The sequence below is a fragment of the Moschus berezovskii genome, chromosome 14 (genome assembly GCF_049115385.1).
Source record: "Moschus berezovskii isolate FMDL1 chromosome 14, NW_MosBer_1.0, whole genome shotgun sequence".
In the NCBI taxonomy this organism is placed as follows: Eukaryota; Metazoa; Chordata; class Mammalia; order Artiodactyla; family Moschidae; genus Moschus; species Moschus berezovskii.
The window spans coordinates 31,497,665-31,518,724 of record NC_142473.1 but is presented as its reverse complement, the minus strand read 5'-3'; the positions used below and the strand labels follow the sequence as shown (position 1 = coordinate 31,518,724).

Below are 21,060 nucleotides of genomic sequence, written 5' to 3'. Positions count from 1 at the left end.
GGTCGGGAAGATCCCCTGGAGAAGGAAACAGTAACCCACTCCAGTATTCTTGCCTGGAGAATCCCATGGACGGAGAAGCCTGGTAGGCTACAGTCCACGGGGTTGCAAAGAGTCGGACACGACTGAGCGACGGAACGGAACGTAACAACAGTAGGAGTGACTCAGCCTTTCTCTGTGTCAGCTGAGCAGAATATGGCAGCTCACCTGGGCTTGAGGACAAGCAGTTTACTGACTCAGTGACACTGGGCAAGTGCCCTCACACTTGGGAACCTCAGTCTTATCACAGGAAGAGTGGGGAGGGGAGCTGCTCAGGTAGTCGGTGGTTCTGGAACTCTCCTGCATGAACATCTGGAGGGAGGTGGGGACACAAGGGCCGCAGCCTGTGTTGGGTGACCTCGGCCTCCTCCTCAATTCCCCGGACATGGGCACCCCACTCCAGTCCTGACCCCAAGGGGACAGTCAGCTCAGCCTGTAGTGACAAGGGCAGCCAGTTACCAGGTGCCTTGGAGGTGCCAGGTGCTGTGCACTCTCTCAGTTCCTTCATTTACTCTCAACAGACCTACAGTGGATGGGGTATCATTGTACCCACTTTACAGGTAAGAAACTGAGGCTGATATGAAGTGATGGAGCCAAGACTAGAGCCCAGGTGTATCTTACTTTAACCACCACCCACTTGGGCCTCCTTCCCCCAAGTGCGGTTGGGGGAGGTGGGGGCATGCAGCCCAGGCAGTGCACACCTACTCCAGAATTTTGATGAACACACACAGTCTCAACTCTGATAATGACGTTCAATGCCAGGTGCACGGCCTGGCACAGAGCACACACTCAGTCATGTTACACAGCACTTGACAGTGTATTCAAATATTGCCAGACCTAGCGTCACCTTTGCTCCTCCACGCCAAACTGTCCATGCAGGCAGGCTAGGTAAGGTCCTTTCTACCTTGCTCCACCCAGCTGCTAAGAGGTGGGTGGGGCACCAACCCCAGGCCTGCTTGAGCTGAAGCCAGTCCCGAGCCAGCCCACAGAAGAAGCCCAGCGCGTTCTCGGCCCAAACATACGTGGCACGTGCAGGACGCCCCACTCACGGCAGTTTCTCATCCAGCTTTATTGGAAGGCCAGCACACCCTGGGGTGGGCCAGGTCTGGGGTGGGGTGGGAGGGCACTGAGAATGCTGTTCTTGTAAGTGACCTTTGGGGGTAGCCCTGGGAGGCTGCTGGACCCAAGGAGCTAGTAGGATGGATAGACAGGTGGACTTGGGGTACTGAGATCTCAGACGGCCTCAGGGTGGAGACTGTGTGGGACTGGAGGCAGATTCCCGGAAGTCACTTGAACTTGCCCTTGAACGAGCTCCAGTAGTCTTTCAGGGAGCTGAAGCTATTGGTCATCCAGTCTCTGGGAGTAAAAATGTTAGGGGAGCAGATGGTGTGGGGGTGAGAGTTGTCTCTAGGCAGTGACAACTATGGGGCTCCCACCCTATCCCCACTGGCACTCCCTCAACCCTCTCAACCCCGCCCAGCAATGCCCCAAGACCTCAGGCTGGGACCCCCTATAGCTGCACCCCAGGAAAGGATGCTGAGGGTAATGATGGGACCCAACCAAGGTCACCCGGAGTTTCTCCAGCTGTGGGCAGATGGTGGATCGGAAGCAAGCTGGAGAGGAGTGACTCCAGTTTTGGGAGATGTGTAAGGTCAGGACTGCCATTCTAGTGGAGGCAAGTGATGCCCCCTAGAATTGTACATCCTGGTGGCTCCAGGCGGGGTGGGGCAGAGGGAGGCAGTCTCTCGTTTGGACAGTCATCAGAGGGTTGATTAGCCGTGTGATCTGGGGCAGGTCACTTGGTGAAGTGAGCCTTGATTTTCTGGTCTGCAAATGGGGAAATAAGATCCACTCTACAGTGGGTCCTGAGGACTAAGAGTGTTTGTGAACACCTCTGCTATGGAAATGCCAATGCGGGTGGAGTGGAGGCAGGGAAGGTGGGTGGGGATAGCGGAGGATGGGTGGGCAGGGGCAAGGCGGGAGAGGAAGGACCGACTTCTGCTCACATGCGCCGCGGACTTGGAACAAATCAGAAACACACAGACACACACACGCACACGCACATGCACTGGGCTGAAATTGGGTTGGCTGGGGCCAAACCTCCAACCAGATTATCCGGAAAGGAAATGGAAGTGAGGGCAAGGAGGGAGAAAGAAGGGACGACAGAGCGTGGAGAGGCGGGATGCAGTGCCTCTCTGTCATCTCTCCCTGCGAGGGAGCCTCTTTTACAGAGAGAAAGGAAGCTCAGAGAGGCACAGCCACCTGCCAAGTTTCTCACCAAACAGGGGCAGGTAGGGCTGGGGGTGGGGAAGTGAGGGCATACCTGGTCTTCTGAACCACATCCTTGGTGGCCTCCTTCACATAGCCCTTCATTTTGTCCAAAAGGGATTCCTCCTCGGCCTTGGTAGCTTCTGTGAAGAGAGCGGGACTGAGTGGGGTGGATCAGCCTCTTGGGAATCTTTGGCTCCTGCCCAGCTCCCATCAGGGCCCTGCATTCCCCAGCCACCTGCCAAACTGCCCCATCCCTGCCCCCAGCCCAGTCCCCTCCAGTTGCTTACCGGGCAAGACCAGGAGCGCCAGGAAGGCAGCCACAAGGAGCAGCCGGGGCTGCATGGTGCCTTGGTTCCTGCAGGGAAGGGTCCTGTGAGCCGTTCCTCAAGTCCCCACCCCCTCCACCACCAGGCGGCCCTCCCTGGGGAGATGGGGGGGCCCCTAAAGCGGGGTCTGAGCTGGGTCAAGTCGGGAGGAGAGAGGGCTACTATGGGGGAGGCTATGGGCTTTCAGACGGGGACTGTGGGACCCCAGGCAGAGATAGCGAGGGTGGGCATGGAGCAGGAACCCCCCAGACCAGGAATCAAGACACCTGGATTCTGGCCAGGTTTATGCCACTACCACGCTGAGTGACTCTGGGGGACTCTCTGCCCTCTCCAGGGCTCAGGTTTTCTGTCTGGGGCACGACTGGGGTGTCTGAGTCTTCTAATCCCAAACATGCAGAGCGAGCAGCAAATGGAGCCAGTGGCAGTCCCGGCTCCACACTAGGCTCTGTGTAGCTTTGGGCAAGTGACCTTCCCCTAGGGACCTCGGTCTCCCCCTAATGCCTGGGGAGAGGTACTCATCAAGCCTTAAGGCTTCCTCAGTTCTACAAGTGCTTCTCCAGGCTTCGCTGGCTGGGTTGGGCACAGACCCCCACCTGCCTCTCCCCATCCTGCTCTCCTTCTCCCTCCCACTCCAGGGAGCCTTACCTGGAGTGGCTGCTTCTTGGGATGAACTGCGTATGAAGACAAGAGGGTTCGGACCTGTTTTATATTATCCCCAGGACACAGGGCAGCGTGAGGGCCCAGGCAGTCGGGCAAAGGTCACCTACTGATCAATCTACACCAGGCTCTGACAGAGGGTAGCCAGGGCACCCAGGCCTGCTGGGAATTGGGAAATCTCTAGAAAGCTGGGGGTGCCCACCCGGCTCTCTGCCACCCCTATGGCTTGGACCTGGGGAGACCCCATTCCTTCTGAGCTGCCTTGTTCCCCAGGAAGAGGCTGGTGAGATGGGAGGAGGGATTGGGGGACAAACCTCATCCTTTCGCTCTTGAATTCCAGGTCCTTCCCCACTTTAAGACCTGACAACAGCCTGCAAAGTGGGGGTGATGTGAGAGGGGGATTGGCTTCTTCAGACTTGGACACAACTCAGCTGGCTGGGCTGGGTGTCTAGAGTGAAGTCACAGAAGGCCTGTGGGCAGGGGCTTGTGCAGGAGGTGGGACACAGTTGAGTGCCCACAGCCCCCTCCCCAGGATCTCCATCTCTGGGCTTCAGTCCCAGGTGCAGCTGACCCAGAAGCCTCCCTGAACTGTTTGATCCCAGAGCAGGGGGTGGTGGAGGAAGGTCAAAGGCTGCTGAGCCCCAGGCCTTTATCCTACCGCTCCCTCTCCTCACCTTGCCCTCTGGACCCACTGATAACGTCCCCAGGGGCAGGATCCGGGCTCCTGGTTGATGCCCTATCTTGACTGGGCCGCTGGGACTGAGGCCAGTGCTGAGTACCTCTCGACCTCAGGTCTCAATGTCCTCAGCTTGGTGGTACCAGTCCCCGTAGTCCCCTGGCTGGGCAGACAACTGGAAGGAACCAAGTTTGTGGTGAGGTCAGTCTAGCGGAGAGAGGGGCCAGACAAGCTCTAAGGGACAGTCAGCTGTCCATCATAGGCTTGGGCCCTTCCCAGGGTGAAGTGTCCTCTGGGCCCACATTGGGACCTGTAGCCTGGATGGCAGGAGGAGGCCGCCCTCTCTCTCCTGGGTGGCAAGGGGCCAGTGACCCCAGGGAGGTCAGAAGCCGTGGGCAGAGAGACCCAGCGGTGTGGGGTCAAGCCGGGCAGAGAACCGGAGAGTGCGGGCCTCTGCAGCTGGGCCGGGACATGCCCTGGGGCCTGGACCTCACCTCATCCCAAGGGCTTGGCCTCTGTGTGCCTCTGCCCCTCCCAGCAGCTCCCCGTGGGTCTCAGTAGGGCTATCTGAGGAAGTCTAATCAGGGCCCCCCCCAAGCTGCTCTCCTTCCCTTCTTCTCTCCCTCCCCCCAGCATAGCTCCCCTGGGATGAGGACGCCGCTCCAGCCGTGGCCCCCATAACTGGTCACGGGCAGGGAGGAGAAGGTCTGACCAGCTGGGGCCAAAAATGGTCCTCGAGGGTTAGACTAAATCTCTCTGCTTCCACGTGTGTGCGAGTGAGGCTTAGCTCACGAGCCTCTGTGACCCATGCCCCTGCCACAAGGCTGCACTGGGCAGCGCTGACTCAGCCCTGCCAACCAGAGGCCCTGGTTCACCACGGCCTTCTGTGCTGGAAGTTCCTCCCAGTGTCTCACCCAGATCTTCCCACCCGCTTTGAGCTCTGCCCTGGGTGGACGGCCAGTGTGAAGTGGAGCAAACATGGGGACCTGCGTCCATGTGATTCGCTTGTCCCTGGCTGAGCCTGAGCCATTCCCTCCTGCTTTTGAGCTAAGGCTACCCACCGGTTTGCTCACTTTTGAGGGGGCTGGAGGGTGGCCATAGGTGATGTTAGACTCTCAGCCTTGTCACCTCATTGACCATTAGGTCTGTTTGTTGTACAGATAAGGAGATTGAGGCTCAGAAAGGGATATGATTCACCCAACATCACACAGCCCTTTGTGCCCACCATGTGGCCATGCCCTGACTCACAGGGTCAGGCTCTGCTGGAGCTGCCAGCACTCGTGTTCTTTCCATCAGCAGCTCAAACAGTCTAAGACAGGGCACAGTTCAGTTCAGTCGCTCAGTTGTGTCCGACTCTTTGCAGCCCCATGGCCTGCAGCACGCCAGGCCTCCATATCCATCACCAACTCCCGGAGTTCACTCAAACTCATGTCCATCGAGTCGGTGATGCCATCCAACCATCTCATCCTCTGTTGTCCCCTTCTCCTCCCACCTTCAACCTTTCCCAGCGTCAGGGTCTTTTCAAATGAGGGGGCACAGGGGCCTCTCATTCCCTGCCACACCCCAGAACTAACCTGTTCACAGACTGATACACAGCATGCTCTCTGGGACTTCTTCAGCTGTCCAGTGGTCAAGACTCTGCACTTTCACTCCAGGGGCACAGGTTCCATCTCTGGTTGTGGAACTAAGATCCCGCATGCTGGACAATGTGTCCAAAACACAAACCAAAGAACCCCATGATCGCAACCAAGGAGGTCAAACTCAACTGAGAGTCCTTGGTGACTTACTGCCCTCTTCACCTCTGGCCTGGTTGTGGGGAAGGTGTGGGACCAGAGGTGAGCACCTACCTTGTACCCAGCCCACGCTGGACTGTGCCTGATTTGGGAGTGTTGCAAGGCAGTGAAGTTTTCAGGGTTAAAACATGGCTCATGCTTGATGAGCGCTGACTGTGGGCCAGGCACGGCTCCCAGCATCATTCAGATTACCTTCCTGACCCTGTAGTCAAGAGGCATGCACTAGTTTATCCCCTACTGAGGCACACACGGGGCTCAGAGAGGTTAAGAAACTTGCCCAAGGGCACACAATCAGTATGTATGGAGCCCACACACAAACCCAAGGAGTCTGATCCCAGCATTGGAAGCCTTAATAACCACTGTGCTGTCTGGTCGGTATTTTCTGCAATGCATTCCTCCCCTTCCTATTCTTAACTCCCGCCTCAGCTCAGGCCAGCAACAGAGACTGTCTTCAGAGAGGAGAATGGGCTGGAAGAGTAGAGACTACGTCCTTAAATGGTGTGCTTTTGGGGACAGACAGGATCGGGCACCGAAACCAGCTCTGTCTCCTTCTGACTCCTCCATCCATCTGGTCAATGGGATGCAGTGGGGAGTGAGGGGGGAGACGGTGGGTGGGAGACGCTGGGCTAAGGATCTGTCCCCAGCTACCCCACTTTCAGGCACAGGTGTGCCCAGGTCTCACACGGGGCAAGCATGGGCGCCGGGCTGCAGCTCTGGGGGTAGCCAGGGGGCCCGGGAGGTTCAGCCTGAGCCCTCCTCGCTCTCCCCTTTCAGCCTGAAACTCCTGGACAACTGGGACAGCCTGGCCAGCACGTTGTCCAAAGTGCGGGAGCAGCTGGGCCCGGTGACCCAGGAGTTCTGGGACAACCTGGAAAAGGAGACAGCGTCGCTGAGGCAGGAGATGAACAAGGACCTGGAGGAGGTGAAGCAGAAGGTGCAGCCCTACCTGGACGAGTTCCAGAAGTGGCATGAGGAGGTGGAGCTCTACCGCCAGAAGGTGGCGCCGCTGGGCGAGGAGTTTCGCGAGGGCGCGCGCCAGAAGGTGCAGGAGCTGCAGGACAAGCTGAGCCCGCTGGCCCAGGAGCTGCGCGACCGCGCGCGCGCGCACGTGGAGACGCTGCGGCAGCAGCTGGCGCCCTACAGCGACGACCTGCGCCAGCGGCTGACCGCGCGCCTAGAGGCGCTCAAGGAGGGCGGCGGCAGCCTGGCCGAGTACCACGCCAAGGCCAGCGAGCAGCTGAAGGCGCTGGGCGAGAAGGCCAAGCCGGCGCTGGAAGACCTCCGCCAGGAAGGTTCAAACAGGAAGGAAATAGAGAACCAGGCAAAGTGACCGCTGATCCAATGCAGGTGCCCTGAAAGAGCTTCAAGCAGGAAATACTGGCTTTGCTGGGAGAAGTGGGCTTCCTGTCCCCATCATTTCCTCGGGCAGAGGACAGAGCTCCCCAGCCCTCCTGCTCAAGGCCAGTTGACGTTGAAGGGAGTTCAGTGAGCCTGTGAACTTCAAGGATTAGGGCAGGTTCAAATGAAGGGCTTGCTCCTTCCTCCCTTACTAATTCAAAATACACTTTACAAAATTAATACCTTTTCCTTTTTCACCAGGGCCTCTTGCCACTATTCACCCTCCCACTCTGCTCAGGAAAATCCTTGGAGCTCCAGACCTGTCAGCCCCCTTTTTTCTGACCTGAGTCAGAAAAACAATCACCAGCTCTTGCTGCTACTAGCGTATTCCAGTCTCCATGATGCTTTCTATGCATCATTTCACTGCATCCTTTCCCAGATCCTGGTAGATTAAATGTATCCAGAAGTTAGAGCTTGGAAATGTGAGGTCATTTCCAAGATTGAACAGCAGGATGGGCTAAGTTGCCCTTTCTAGACCTATGTACTGCTGAGCATCCGTGATTATTTTTCTTTAAAAACGTTGCTATCCATTCTAGTTTGTGTGGACTTGAGTGTTCCCAGCCAGCCCCTCTTCACACTCAAGTAGACACCACCCTGCCCCCCCCCCCAACCCCATGTGCATGCTTGTGGCTTTAGGACCTGCAAAGATCTGGGCAGTGCACTCAGGGGGTTTCCCTTTCCCTCTCCTCTCAGGGCTTTTAGTCCTTGGTACTGGATAATCTGGGACATAGATGGGGAAAAAGTGGAAACAGTGTCAGGCTTTATTTTTTTGGGCTCCAAAATCACTGCAGATGCTGGTTGCAGCCATGAAATTAAAAGATGCTTACTCCTTGGAAGGAAAGTTATGACCAACCTAGACAGCATATTAAAAAGCAGAGACATTACTTTGCCAACCAAGGTCCGTCTAGTCAAGGCTATGGTTTTTCCAGTGGTCATGTATGGATGTGAGAGTTGGACTGTGAAGAAAGCTGATCGCCGAAGAATTGATACTTTTGAACTGTGGTGCTGGAGAAGACTCTTGAGAGTCCCTTGGACTGGCAGGAGATCCAACCAGTCCATTCTAAAGGAGGTCAGTCCTGGGTGTTCATTGGAAGGACTGATGCTAAAGCTGAAACTCCAATACTTTGGCCACCTCATGCGACGAGTTGACTCACTGGAAAAGACTCTGATGCTGGGAGGGATTGGGGGCAGGAGGAGAAGGGGATGACAGAGGATGAGATGGCTGGATGGCATCACTGACTCGATGGATATGAGTTTGAGTGAACTTTGTGAGTTGGTGATGGACAGGGAGGCCTGGTGTGCTGTGATCATGGGGTCGCAAAGAGTCGGACACGACTGAGCGACTGACCTGAACTGAACTGACTGGATAATCTACCCCTCCTCCATCTCCGGTGTATCTTAACTGCATAAAGGTGTGGGCTTTTCTAGTTCCTAACCATTTGAGCTACGTTAAATGTCAAGCCCAGATATTTGGGTGAGGACATTTTTCAGGTGATCCCTGGCCATGTTGGGTCCAAAGAGAAGTCCAGGTGAAATTCCAAAAAGAGAGCAGAGGTCTCCTGAGGCAGCTGGATGTCCTGATGCCACCAAGATCTGTCAAGGAGCCTTTGAAATCAGGCATGGGAGTAACTAGGCTTCCCTGGTGGCTCAGCAGTAAAGAATCCTGCCAATGTAGGAGACGCAGGTTTGATCCATGGGACAGGAAGATCCCCTGGAGATGGGCATGGCAACCCACTCCAGTATTCTTGCCTAGAGAATCCCCATGGACAAAGGAGCCTGGAGGGGTACAGTCCATGGGGTCACAAGAGTTAAACACAGCTTAGCGGCTAAACAACAACAGTAGGAGTGACTAAGCCTTTCTCTGTGTCAGCTGAGCAGAATGTGGCAGCTCACCTGGGCTTGAGGTCAAGCAGTTTACTGACTCAGTGACACTGGGCAAGTGCCTTCACACTTGGGAACCTCAGTCTTATCACAGGAAGAGTGGGGAGAGGAGCTGCTCAGGTAGTCAGTGGTTCTGGAACTCTCCTGCATGAACATCTGGAGGGAGGTGGGGACACAAGGGCCGCAGCCTGTGTTGGGTGACCTCAGGCTCCTCCTCAATTCCCCGGACATGGGCACCCCACTCCAGTCCTGGCCCCAAGGGGACAGTCAGCTCAACCTGTAGTGACAAGGGCAGCCAGTTACCAGGTGCCTTGGAGGTGCCAGGTGCTGTGCACTCTCTCAGTTCCTTCATTTACTCTCAACAGACCTACAGTGGATGGGGTATCATTGTACCCACTTTACAGGTAAGAAACTGAGGCTGATATGAAGTGATGGAGCCAAGACTAGAGCCCAGGTGTATCTTACTTTAACCACCACCCCTTGGCCTCCTTCCCCCAAGTGCGGTGGTGGTGGGGGTTGGGGGGTGGGCATGCAGCCCAGGCAGTGCACACCTACTCCAGAATTTTGATGAACACACACAGTCTCAACTCTGATAATGACGTTCAATGCCAGGTGCACGGCCTGGCACAGAGCACACACTCAGTCATGTCACACAGCACTTGACAGTGTATTCAAATATTGCCAGACCTAGCGTCGCCTTTGCTCCTCCACGCCAAACTGTCCATGCAGGCAGGCTAGGTAAGGTCCTTTCTACCTTGCTCCACCCAGCTGCTAAGAGGTGGGTGGGGTACCAGCCCTGGGCCTGCTTGAGCTGAGTCAGTCCCGAGCCCACCCACAGAAGAAGCCCAGCGCGTTCTCGGCCCAAACATACATGGCACGTGCAGGACGCCCCACTCACGGCAGTTTCTCATCCAGCTTTATTGGAAGGCCAGCACACCCTGGGGTGGGCCAGGTCTGTGGTGGGGTGGGAGGGCACTGAGAATGCTGTTCTTGTAAGTGACCTTTGGGGGCAGCCCTGGGAGGCTGCTGGACCCAAGGAGCTAGTAGGATGGATAGACAGGTGGACTTGGGGTACTGAGATCTCAGACGGCCTCAGGGTGGAGACTGTGTGGGACTGGAGGCAGATTCCCAGAAGTCACTGAACTTGCCCTTGAACGAGCTCCAGTAGTCTTTCAGGGAGCTGAAGCTCTCAGTCATCCAGTCTCTGGAGGTCAAAAAAGTGAGGTGAGCAGATGGTGTGGGGGTGAGAGTTGTCTCTAGGCAGTGACAACTATGGGGCTCCCACCCTATCCCCACTGGCACTCCCTCAACCCTCTCAACCCCGCCCAGCAATGCCCCAAGACCTCAGGCTGGGACCCCCTATAGCTGCACCCCAGGAAAGGATGCTGAGGGTAATGATGGGACCCAACCAAGGTCACCCGGAGTTTCTCCAGCTGTGGGCAGATGGTGGATCGGAAGCAAGCTGGAGAGGAGTGACTCCAGTTTTGGGAGATGTGTAAGGTCAGGACTGCCATTCTAGTGGAGGCAAGTGATGCCCCCTAGAATTGTACATCCTGGTGGCTCCAGGCGGGGTGGGGCAGAGGGAGGCAGTCTCTCGTTTGGACAGTCATCAGAGGGTTGATTAGCCGTGTGATCTGGGGCAGGTCACTTGGTGAAGTGAGCCTTGATTTTCTGGTCTGCAAATGGGGAAATAAGATCCACTCTACAGTGGGTCCTGAGAACTAAAATTGTTTGTGAACACCTCTGCTATGGAAATGCCAATGCGGGTGGAGTGGAGGCAGAGAAGGTGGGTGGGGATAGAGGAGGACTGGTGGGCAGGGGCAAGGCGGGAGAGGAAGGACCGACTTCTGCTCACATGCGCCGCGGACTTGGAACAAGTCAGAAACACACACACACAGGCACAATGGGCTGAAATTGCTTTGAAAGTGAAAGTTGCTCAGTCGTGTCCAACTCTTTGCAACCCCATGGACTATACAGTCCATAGCATTCTCTAGGCCAGAATACTGGAGTGGGTAGCCTTTCCCTTCTTCAGGGGATCTTCCCAACCTAGGGATCGAACCCAGGTCTCCTGCATTGCAGGCGGATTCTCTTCCAGCTGAGCCACAAGGGAAGCCTAAGAACACAAGTGGGTAGCCTATCGCTTCTCCACGGATCTTTCTAACCCAGGAATCGAACTGGGGTCTCCTGCATGGCAGGTGGATTCTTTACCAACTGAGCTATCAGAGAAGCCCCAGAAATTGTGTTGGGTGCATCCAAACCTCCAGATTATCAGAAAAGGGAAATGGAAGTGAGCGCAAGGAGGAAGAAAGGAGGATGACAAAGGGAGGTGAGGTGGGACGCGGTGCCTCTTCGTCATCTCTCCCTGCAGGGAGCCTGTTTTACAGAAAGAAAGCAGGCTCAACGAGGCACAGGTCCTAGGTGGGCGTGGGAGAGACATGGGCCACCCATGGGGGCTCTCACCAAGTCCAAGGCAGGTAGCGACCAAAGGCAGGAAAGTGAGGGTGTACCTGGCCTGCTGGGCCACCTGGGACTCCTGAACACTGCTCAGGGCATCCTTGGCGGTCTTGGTGGCCTCCTTCACATAGCCCTGCATTTTGTCCAGAAGGGATCCCTCCTCGGCCTTGGTAGTTTCTGGGAGAAAAGCAGGACTGAGTTGGGTGGATCAGCTTCTGGGGAGCCCTTGGCTCCTGCCCAGCCCCACACTGGGGTCTGGTATCCCCTAACCACTTGCCAAGCCATCCCCTTCCCACGCCCAGCCCAGTTCCCACTGGCTGCTTACCCGGCAAGACCAGGAGCGCCAGGAAGGCAGCAAGAAGGAGCAGCCGGGGCTGCATGGTGCCTTGGTTCCTGCAGGGAAGGGTCCTGTGAGCCGTTCCTCAAGTCCCCACCCCCTCCACCACCAGGCGGCCCTCCCTGGGGAGATGCGGGGGCCCCTAAAACGGGGCCTGAGCCGGGTCAAGTCGGGAGGAGAGAGGGCTTGTATGGGGAGGCTATGGGCTTTCAGACAGGGAACTGGGGGACCCAGGGCAGAGACAGTGAGGGTGGGCATGGAGCAGGAACCCCCCCAGACCAGGAATCAAGACACCTGGATTCTGGCCAGGTTTATGCCACTACCACGCTGAGTGACTCTGGGGGACTCTCTGCCCTCTCCAGGGCTCAGGTTTTCTGTCTGGGGCACGACTGGGGTGTCTGAGTCTTCTAATCCCAAACATGCAGAGCGAGCAGCAAATGGAGCCAGTGGCAGTCCCGGCTCCACACTAGGCTCTGTGTAGCTTTGGGCAAGTGACCTTCCCCTAGGGACCTCGGTCTCCCCTTAATGCCTGGGGAGAGGCACTCATCAAGCCTTAAGGCTTCCTCAGTTCTACAAGTGCTTCTCCAGGCTTCGCTGGCGGGGCTGGGCACAGACCCCCACCCTTCCCTCCCCATCCTGCTCTCCTTCTCTCCCCCACCCGCCAGGGAGCCTTACCTGGAGTGGCTGCTTCTTGGGATGAACTGCGCATGAAGACAAGAGGGTTCGGACCTGTTTTATATTATCCCCAGGACACAGGGCAGCGTGAGGGCCCAGGCAGTCGGGCAAAGGTCACCTGCTGATCAACCTACACCAGGCTCTGACAGAGGGTAGCCAGAGGCACCCAGGCCTGCTGGGAGTTGGGGAATCTCTAGAAAGCTGAGGGTGCCCACCCGGCTCTCTGCCACCCCTATGGTTTGGAACTGGGGCTACCCCATTCCTTCTGAGCTGCCTGGTTCCCCAGGGAGAGGCTGGTGAGATGGGAGAAGCGATTGGGGGACAAACCTCCTTCATCCCTTTGCCCTTGGCTTCCGGGTCCTTCCCCACTTTAAGCCCTAACAGCGGCCTGCAAGAAGTAGGGGTGATGTGAGAGGGGGATTGGCTTCTTCAGACTTGGACACAACTCAGCTGGCTGGGCCGGGTGTCTAGAGTGAAGTCACAGAAGGCCTGTGGGCAGGGGCTTGTGTAGGAGGTGGGACACAGTTGAGTGCCCACAGCCCCCTCCCCAGGATCTCCATCTCTGGGCTTCAGTCCCGGGTGCAGCTGACCCAGAAATTTCCTGAGGTGATACCTCTCTAGGAGGGGGTGGTGGGAGAAGGCCAAAGGCTGCTGAGTCCCAGGCCTTTGTTTTACCACCCCCTCTCCTCATCTTGCCCTCTGGACTCACTGATAACATCCCCAGGGGGCAGACTGTGCCGCTGGGACTGAGGCCAGCGCTGAGTACCTCTGGACCTCAGACCTCAACTTCCTCAGCTTAGAAATACTAGTCTCCTTTCTCCCAAACACCTGTTCTTCCTTAAACAGCATAGACTGAAGGCAGAAGCCTCCAATGTAGAATTAGGGCTTTTAGCAGGTGGCCATCTTCTCAGAAAGGAGCAACTAAACCCATTGTTTGAAATCAGAGGCCTGAGAAAGTGACCTAGCCCTACCTTCAGAAATCTTTATCTGTTGCTGAGACTTGAAATTTCTCCTTAGAGATTCATTCCTTTGACTTAGACCTGGTTATCTGTTAAAATGCACATAATTCCTGTGAAGTAGACATTATTAGGGCTCCCCTGGTAGTTCAACTGGTAAAGAATCTGCCTGCAATACAGGAGACCCCAGTTCAATTCCTGGGTCAGAAAGATCCCCTTGAGAAGGGATAGGCACCAGTATTCACTAGCTTCCCTGGTGGCTCAGATGGTAAATAATCCACCTGCAATGTGGGAGACCTGGTTTTGATGCCTGGGTTGGGAAGATCCTCTGGAGGAGGGCATGACCACCCACTCTAGTATTCTTGCCTGAAGAATCCCCATGGACAAAGGAACCTGGCAAACTACAGTTCGTGGGGTTGCAAAGAGTCAGACATGCCTGAGCAACTAAACACAGCACACAGCACATACATTATTAACCCCATTTTATAGGTAGAAACCTAAGGCAGGGCTGGAGACATACCCACGTGCCCATATTCCATCCATGGCAGAGTTGGGAACCAGAATCCAGGCCTTCTAATACGCACACTGGGACCAAACCGCGTGGAGAGATGAGACCCTTGGAGGTTTATCGGTCACTCAGAGTGCATCAGTTTCAGTCTCTTCCTGAGCACAGACTGTGGTGATGGGGTGGGGAGGAGCAGAAGGTGATTGGGAGGTCCTGAAGGATTTGGACTTTGGGGAAGGTAGAGGGCAGCCATGTCCACTTCCCTCTTCGTTCTGAGCTGTTCCTTCTCCCTAGAAGTGAGGGTCATAGTGGGAGTCCACATTCCAGGCTGGGCTGGGGCAAGCTCGTTGGACTGGCTGGAGCCCTTGGTCCTCCAGCTCTCTTTCCACGTGTGTGGAGCGTCTGGAGGAGGCCGCCCTCTCTCTCCTGGGTGGCAACAGGCCAGTGAGCCCAGGGAGGTCAGAAGCTGTGGGCAGAGAGACCCAGCAGTGCGGGGTCAAGCCGGGCAGAGAACCGGAGAGTGCGGGCCTCTGCAGCTGGGCCGGGACATGCCCTGGGGCCTGGGACCTCACCTCATCCCAAGGGCTTGGCGTCTGTGTGCCTCTGCCCCTCCAAGCAGCTCCGCGTGGGTCTCAGTAGGGCTATCTGAGGAAGGGTCTGATCTGTGGCCCAGCCTAAGCTGCCTCTCCTTCCCTTTTTCTCTCCCTCCCCCCAGCATAGCTTCCCTGGGATGAGGACGCCGCTCCAGCCGTGGCCCCCATAACTGGTCATGGGCAGGGAGGAGAAGGTCTGACCAGCTGGGGCCAAAAATGGTCCTCAAGGGTTAGACTAAATCTCTCTGCTTCCACGTGTGTGCGAGTGAGGCTTAGCTCACGAGCCTCTGTGACCCATGCCCCTGCCACAAGGCTGCACTGGGCAGCGCTGACTCAGCCCTGCCAACCAGAGGCCCTGGTTCACCACGGCCTTCTGTGCTGGAAGTTCCTCCCAGTGTCTCACCCAGATCTTCCCACCCGCTTTGAGCTCTGCCCTGGGTGGACGGCCAGTGTGGAGCAAACATCAGACCTGCGTCCATGTGATTCGCCCGTCCCTGGCTGGGCCTGAGCCATTCCCTCCTGCTTCTGAGCTAGGGCTGCCCACCGGTTTGCTCACTTTTGAGGGGGCTGGAGGGTGGCCATAGGTGATGCTAGACTCTCAGCCTTGTTGCCTCACTGACCACAGACCTCACCAGGTCTGTCTGTTGTACAGATAAGGAGATTGAGGCTCAGAAAGGGATATGATTCACCCAACGTCACACAGCCCTTTGTGCCCACCCATGTGGCCGTGCCCTGACTCATAGGGCCAGGCTCTCTGGAGCTGCCGGCACTCATGTCCTTTCCATCAGCAGCTCAAACAATCTAAGACGGTGCACAGGGACCTCTCATTCTTTCCCACCGCCCAGAACTAATCTGTTCACAGACTGATACATAGCATGCTCTCTGATACTTCCCCAGCTGTCCTGTGGATAAGACTGTATACTTGCACTGCAGGCGGCGCAGGTTGGGGAATTACAATCCTGCATGTCACACATTGTGGCCAAAAAACAAAAACACATGCTCCCCTTCAGTGAGGGCACACTCAACTGAGAGTCCTTGGTGACTCGTTGCCCTGCTCACCTCTGGCCCATTGAGGGGGAAAGGGATGAGGCCAGAGGTGAGCGACTACCTTTGCTCCCAGCCCAGGCAGGACTCTGCCTGATTTGGGAGTGTCGCAGCGTGGTGATGTCTTCAGGGGCAAAACATGGCTCTTGCTTGATGAGTGCTGACTGTGGGCCAGGCATGTCTCCCAGCATTACTCAGATTATCTCCCTGACCCCCTGAAGCCCAGAAGGCATGCATTGTTTTATGCCCTACTGAGGCACACGGGGCTTGGAGAGGTTAAGAGACTTGGCTGAGGTCACCCAGTCAGTATGTGCGGAGCCCACATGCAAACCCAAGGAGTCCAAGTCCAGTATCAGAAGCCTTAATAAACTACTGCAAAATGGCCCAGGCTGCTCCTGGAAGGAGAAGCTCCCTGACACTGGGGGTGACCACTGGTGGGGTGGGACACTGCCAGGTAGTGGGGATTCTACAGAAGGGGTACAAGCACTTGAAGGCCTTTTAGCTATCTTCAACCCCATGAGACATCAAGTCACTCCTGGTCTATGAAGCAGTGGAGACACGGGAAGTCAGGATCAGCCCAGCTGTGGACTCTTCCAGGGGCAGATTATAGAAGCCCATCCATGTGCAGGGCTTGGCACTCATGGAGGGCAGCCAACAGTGCAATACGATGGATTTCATCTCCTTGTCACTCAAGGTGAGGTGTGTGGTCCAGCAGAGGGGCACAAACTGGTCAGGATACGCCACCTTCTTGGTGGATGTCTTTCTGTGTGTGACCTCACTTGCAGAGGATGTTGGAAGTCCAAGTAGAAGATCTGGAGGCCACCACCACCCCCCTTCCCCATCTCCTGATGACAGGCCCCCTGAGAGCCTCAGGTCTTGTGATTCATCACAAGCTGACCGCTCCCACCCAGGGAGGAGGTGGGCAGGAATCAGACATCGGGCCAGTCTGCCCCTCACCCTGCCTCGCGCCTGCCTGATGCCTCCCCAGAGGGTGGGGTCTCACTCCGCCACTCTCACTGGAGCAGCAAGCTACTGTATTCCTTGCTTGGTCCAAATCCAGAAAATAGTTAATATTCTTATTAACAACAATAATGACTATTTTTTAGTGCTTACTCTGTCAGGCATAATACTACTCATTTCACCAGTAATATCTCATTTAATACACCCAACAATCCCATTTTTTAAAGGAGAAAATGAGTCCAGGGCTGGGCCAAGTTGAATCATGAGACCAAGGTGAGACACTTGGCAGTGGGGGGACATGAAGCACACGTACAATTAACACCTTCAAGACAGGATGCCCACCCCCCCCACCCCACCCACCTTCCCAAAGGCTTGCAGGGGTCACCTTCTCCCGGGCTCACCTTGACCAGAGCCCTAGATCTTGACTCACTACCCCATCTGTGGCCCTGGGTGTCCAGTCCAGAGTCTGGTGCTCTGAGATGGAGTCAGGGTTGGGGGATGTGGGAGTGGGGGCCCTTCCTCACTGGGGCAGACAGAGGAACTGTGAACTTTGCCCCCCACACACACACCCAAGCCAAGCACAGACCCAGAGCTGCCACAGGGCTTCTGGGTAGTTTATCAGCCCTGCGCTCAGGTGTTCCCTCAGCCTCATTCCTCCCTTGTCTCATGGCCCCTTCAATGATGGGTGGGGCACACGTTTGGAACAGCTGCTTCTGAATGCTGCCCAAGCCCCAGTCAGCCATCAGCTTCCACGTTGTCCAAGAGTAACAGAAGTCCAAGAGGCCTCCTGGGTATGTGTCACCTTCCACCGTGGAGTCACACTGGGGAGGAAGGTGGGGAGGGCAGCCCAGTGAGAATTTAAATGTCTGACTGGTTCTGAGCTTCAATCAGTTCCAACAGCAGTACAGTGAGCTGCCTGAGAACCTCTCCTCTGGCCCCTCGGAATCCAGGAAGGATCTGGTGCAGTAAGAGACTCTCCCAGCCCAGCGAGGAGCCCAGGATGTTCCTGAAGGCTGTGGTCCTGAGCCTGGCCCTGGTGGCTGTCACTGGTGAGTAGGAGCTGCCTTCAGATGGCACTCTTAGGCAGGACCCATCTGCTGTGTCAGGCAGGGAAGGGTGGTGAGTCTGGGGCCAGGGCGAGAGGACAGTTCCGAGTGCCTGTCAGTCCACAACTGGAGGCAGGTGGTTCCCCAGCGGCCACTCAGTTCCTAGGAGTGCTGTCCACTCACAGTGCTGGGCTCCCTGGCATGGGTGCTACCCCAGGTTTACATACCCCTGTGGCTTCTAACTAGCCAAGTGCAGAGAGAAAAATCAGTGGATGGGCTCCCCCGGACCCCGACATCCAGTCTGCGGCTCAGGGCTGGGGCAGGGGGGCAAGGAAGGAGACGGCGCTTGTGAATTTGCTCTGTTTCCCACCCAGGAGCCCAGGCGGAGGTCAATGCCGACCAGGTGGCCACTGTGATTTGGGACTACTTCAGCCAGCTGGGCAACAATGCCAAGAAGGCGGTGGAACATATCCAGAAGTCTGAGCTCACTCAGCAGCTCAAGTAAGAGGGGCAGAGCTGGCAGCGGAGGGCTTCTTAAAGGCCCTGCAATGGGTGGGCAAGGGCTGGACTCAGAGGCAGGGGACCCGAGCTTAGGATACCCACTGCCCTGCCATCAACTCACTGGGTGACCAGAGGGCTCCAGACTTGGATCCTGGGATCCATGTGTGCAAATAAGGAAGGCTGGACTGAATAATCCCTGCTTTAACTTTTCTTTTTGTCATGCCCTGTGGCTTGTGGGATCTTAGTTCCCTGACCAGGGATCAAACCCCGGCCCTCAGCAGTGAAACTGCTGAGTCCTAAACACTGGGCCACCAGGGAATTTCCCACTTTAACTTTCCAAAGGGTAACAAATGGCCACATCTTAGCATTGAGGCTCCCAGAAGAAAGGGAGGGAAAGAAATGTCATGTGAGCTGGCTTCTAATACATTCCAGGACAGGCCTCTGTGATATCATGGGAAGGGGAGGGGTGAGGATATTTGGGAAGCCTCTGGGGGTGTCCACAAGGCAGGGAAACCAGCAACTGGTGTGACTAGAAGATGCTAGAAGAGGTCCAGAACGTCACATATGATCTCTGTCACAGAACGCTGGGCTGAGAAGGCCCTCAAAGGCCATTCTTTCTACTTCACAGATAAGGAGAGGCAAGCCCACTGCTCCAGCTCACATGATAGGTATTAATAGATGCTGTGACTCAAGCTCCGGGGGAGACCCAGAGGTACAAGGTCAATGTATTGCCTTAGTCGATTACATCCATTTTGCTTAAATCACCACTCACCATAGGGAAGGTCACAGGGAAAGGATGGGTGAACTCCGTACCCTGCATGCTCACCTGTCTTAGGCAGGTGTGTGAAAGGTGAGTGGTACGTAAGGAGCTAAGGTCGCAGTAGAGGAGCCTGGCGGGGTTACAGTCCAGGGGTAGCAGAGTCGGACAGGACCGAAGCGACTTAGCACGCAGGCAGGAATGCCCAGCCTCACGGTGGCCCCCTTGCGTCCTTTCCCTGCAGCACCCTCTTCCAAGATAAACTTGGAGAAGTGAACACCTACACGGACGACCTGCAGAAGAATCTGGTGCCCTTTGCCACGGAACTGCATGAACGCCTGACCAAGGACTCCGAGAAGCTGAAGGAGGAGATTCGGAAGGAGCTGGAGGAGCTGCGGGCCCGGCTGCTGCCCCACGCCACCGAGGTGAACCAGAAGATCGGGGACAATGTGCGCGAGCTGCAGCAGCGCCTGGGACCATACGCGGAGGAGCTGCGCACCCAGGTCGACAGCCAGGCGCAGCAGCTGCGGCGCCAGCTGACGCCCTACGCGCAGCGCATGGAGACGGCGATGCGGCAGAGCCTGGACCAGCTGCAGGCCTCGCTGGCGCCCTACGCCCAGGAGCTGCAGGCCACGGTCGACCAGCGCGTGGAGGAGCTCAAGGGGCGCCTGACGCCCTACGCGGACCAGCTCCAGACCAAGATCGAGGAGAACGTGGAGGAACTGCGCCGCAGCCTGGCCCCTTATGCGCAGGACGTCCAGGGGAAGCTCAACCACCAGCTGGAAGGCCTGGCCTTTCAGATGAAGAAGCATGCCGAGGAGCTGAAGGCCAAGATCTCGGCCAGAGCCGAGGAGCTGCGGCAGGGGCTGCTGCCCGTGGTCAACAGCGTGCGTGGCAGCCAGCCGGGCAACGCCGAGAGCCTGCAGAAGTCGCTGGCCGAGCTGAGCAGCCGCCTGGACCAGCAGGTGGAGGACTTCCGCCGCACTGTGGGGCCCTACGGCGAGACCTTCAACAAAGCTATGGTGCAGCAGTTGGACGCCCTCAGGCAGAAGCTGGGCCCCCTGGCGGGGGACGTGGAAGATCACCTGAGTTTCCTGGAGAAGGATCTGAGGGACAAGGTCAGCAGCTTCTTCAACACCCTCAAGGAGAAAGAAAACCAGGCCCCGGCCCTCCCCGCGCAGGAGGAGATGCCCGCCCCTTTAGGGGGCTGAGTTGCCCCTGGTGCCCTCGCCCCACCACTGATACCTGCCCTGCCCTGCCCCCTGTCTGTCTGTCTGTCCCAAAGCAGTTCTCGTACAGACCTGTGGATACGTGTCCAGTGGAAAGTGAGGCTACCTCTCGCTTCTCAATAAAGCTGCTGAGAATCTAGCCCAGTCTGTTTACAGTGGGGCTTCTTGGTGTTGTGGGACCTGAGGGCAGCAGGGAGCACCGTTAACAAAGCTTAGATGGGTCAGCAGGGCATGCTTAAAGGACTAGGGGGCTGGGAGATGAGACTAGGGGGGCAGTGTGTGCTGAGAGGTGTGGGGAGAGTCTTAAGGGGAGGTGGATAAAGATGTCACGCTTTGGACTTCCCTGGTAGTCTGGTAAGCTTCCCAGGTGGCTCAGTGGTAAAGAATCTGACACCGGGTTTCACCCCAAGGGCACCAACAATGTGGTCAGGACACGGTCCTGGGCTCTGGGGAGCTCATGACACAGTGGGGAAGACTGTCCCTCCTTGTCTAAGATCTTCTGTGCCTTTAATCTGACTTATTTGGGTGAATTTTGGTTTATTCCACCCACCCCACCTCACTTCTATTATAAAATTGACTCATGCTTATTTCAGAGGGTTTTTTTTTTTTGACTACTAAACCCGTGATCTCCAGAGTCGAGGAATGGGGCCCAGAGACGTGTCAGAGTCCTGGGAGGTGGGGAGGAATAGGTGCCTGAGGGTCCTGGTGAACTCTGCCCAGGAGCCTCCTGCAAAGGGGCCTGTTGGCCTGGGGCTGGAGTTGCCAACCACTGGGTTGGGAATATCCCCTGAAGAAGGGAAAGGCTATCCACTCCAGTATTTGGTCTGGAGAATTCCATGGACTGTATAGTCTGTGGGGTCTCAAAAGAGTTGGACATGCCTGAGAGATTTTAAATGTAAAATAATGTAAATGGGGCAGGAGGCAGGGGAAGAGAGGAATTCGGCCCCAAGCAGTCTCACCAGCAC

The 21,060-nt window shown here is 56.4% G+C and overlaps 3 protein-coding genes across 3 annotated transcripts; 1 reads left to right on the top strand and 2 right to left on the bottom strand.

Annotated features, from left to right (window-relative positions):
* Positions 1-1,135: 1,135 nt before the first annotated feature.
* On the bottom strand, positions 1,136-3,315 carry APOC3 (apolipoprotein C3). Its single transcript, XM_088843449.1, has 4 exons — positions 3,279-3,315; positions 2,595-2,662; positions 2,360-2,447; positions 1,136-1,392 (listed from the first exon to the last, which is right to left on the bottom strand). The coding sequence occupies exons 2-4, from the start codon at positions 2,647-2,649 to the stop codon at positions 1,323-1,325; spliced, it is 213 nt and encodes a 70-aa protein (XP_088699575.1). The 5' UTR covers positions 2,650-2,662; positions 3,279-3,315; the 3' UTR covers positions 1,136-1,322.
* A 6,627-nt stretch (positions 3,316-9,942) lies between these two features.
* On the bottom strand, positions 9,943-12,622 carry LOC129553772 (apolipoprotein C-III). The gene is made up of 4 exons (XM_055422489.2): positions 12,505-12,622; positions 11,818-11,885; positions 11,546-11,669; positions 9,943-10,242 (listed from the first exon to the last, which is right to left on the bottom strand). The coding sequence occupies exons 2-4, from the start codon at positions 11,870-11,872 to the stop codon at positions 10,131-10,133; spliced, it is 291 nt and encodes a 96-aa protein (XP_055278464.1). The 5' UTR covers positions 11,873-11,885; positions 12,505-12,622; the 3' UTR covers positions 9,943-10,130.
* A 4,940-nt stretch (positions 12,623-17,562) lies between these two features.
* APOA4 (apolipoprotein A4) lies at positions 17,563-20,186 on the top strand. Its single transcript, XM_055422488.2, has 3 exons — positions 17,563-17,611; positions 17,983-18,109; positions 19,111-20,186. The coding sequence occupies exons 1-3, from the start codon at positions 17,563-17,565 to the stop codon at positions 20,075-20,077; spliced, it is 1,143 nt and encodes a 380-aa protein (XP_055278463.2). The 3' UTR covers positions 20,078-20,186.
* The last annotated feature ends 874 nt before the right edge of the window (positions 20,187-21,060 follow it).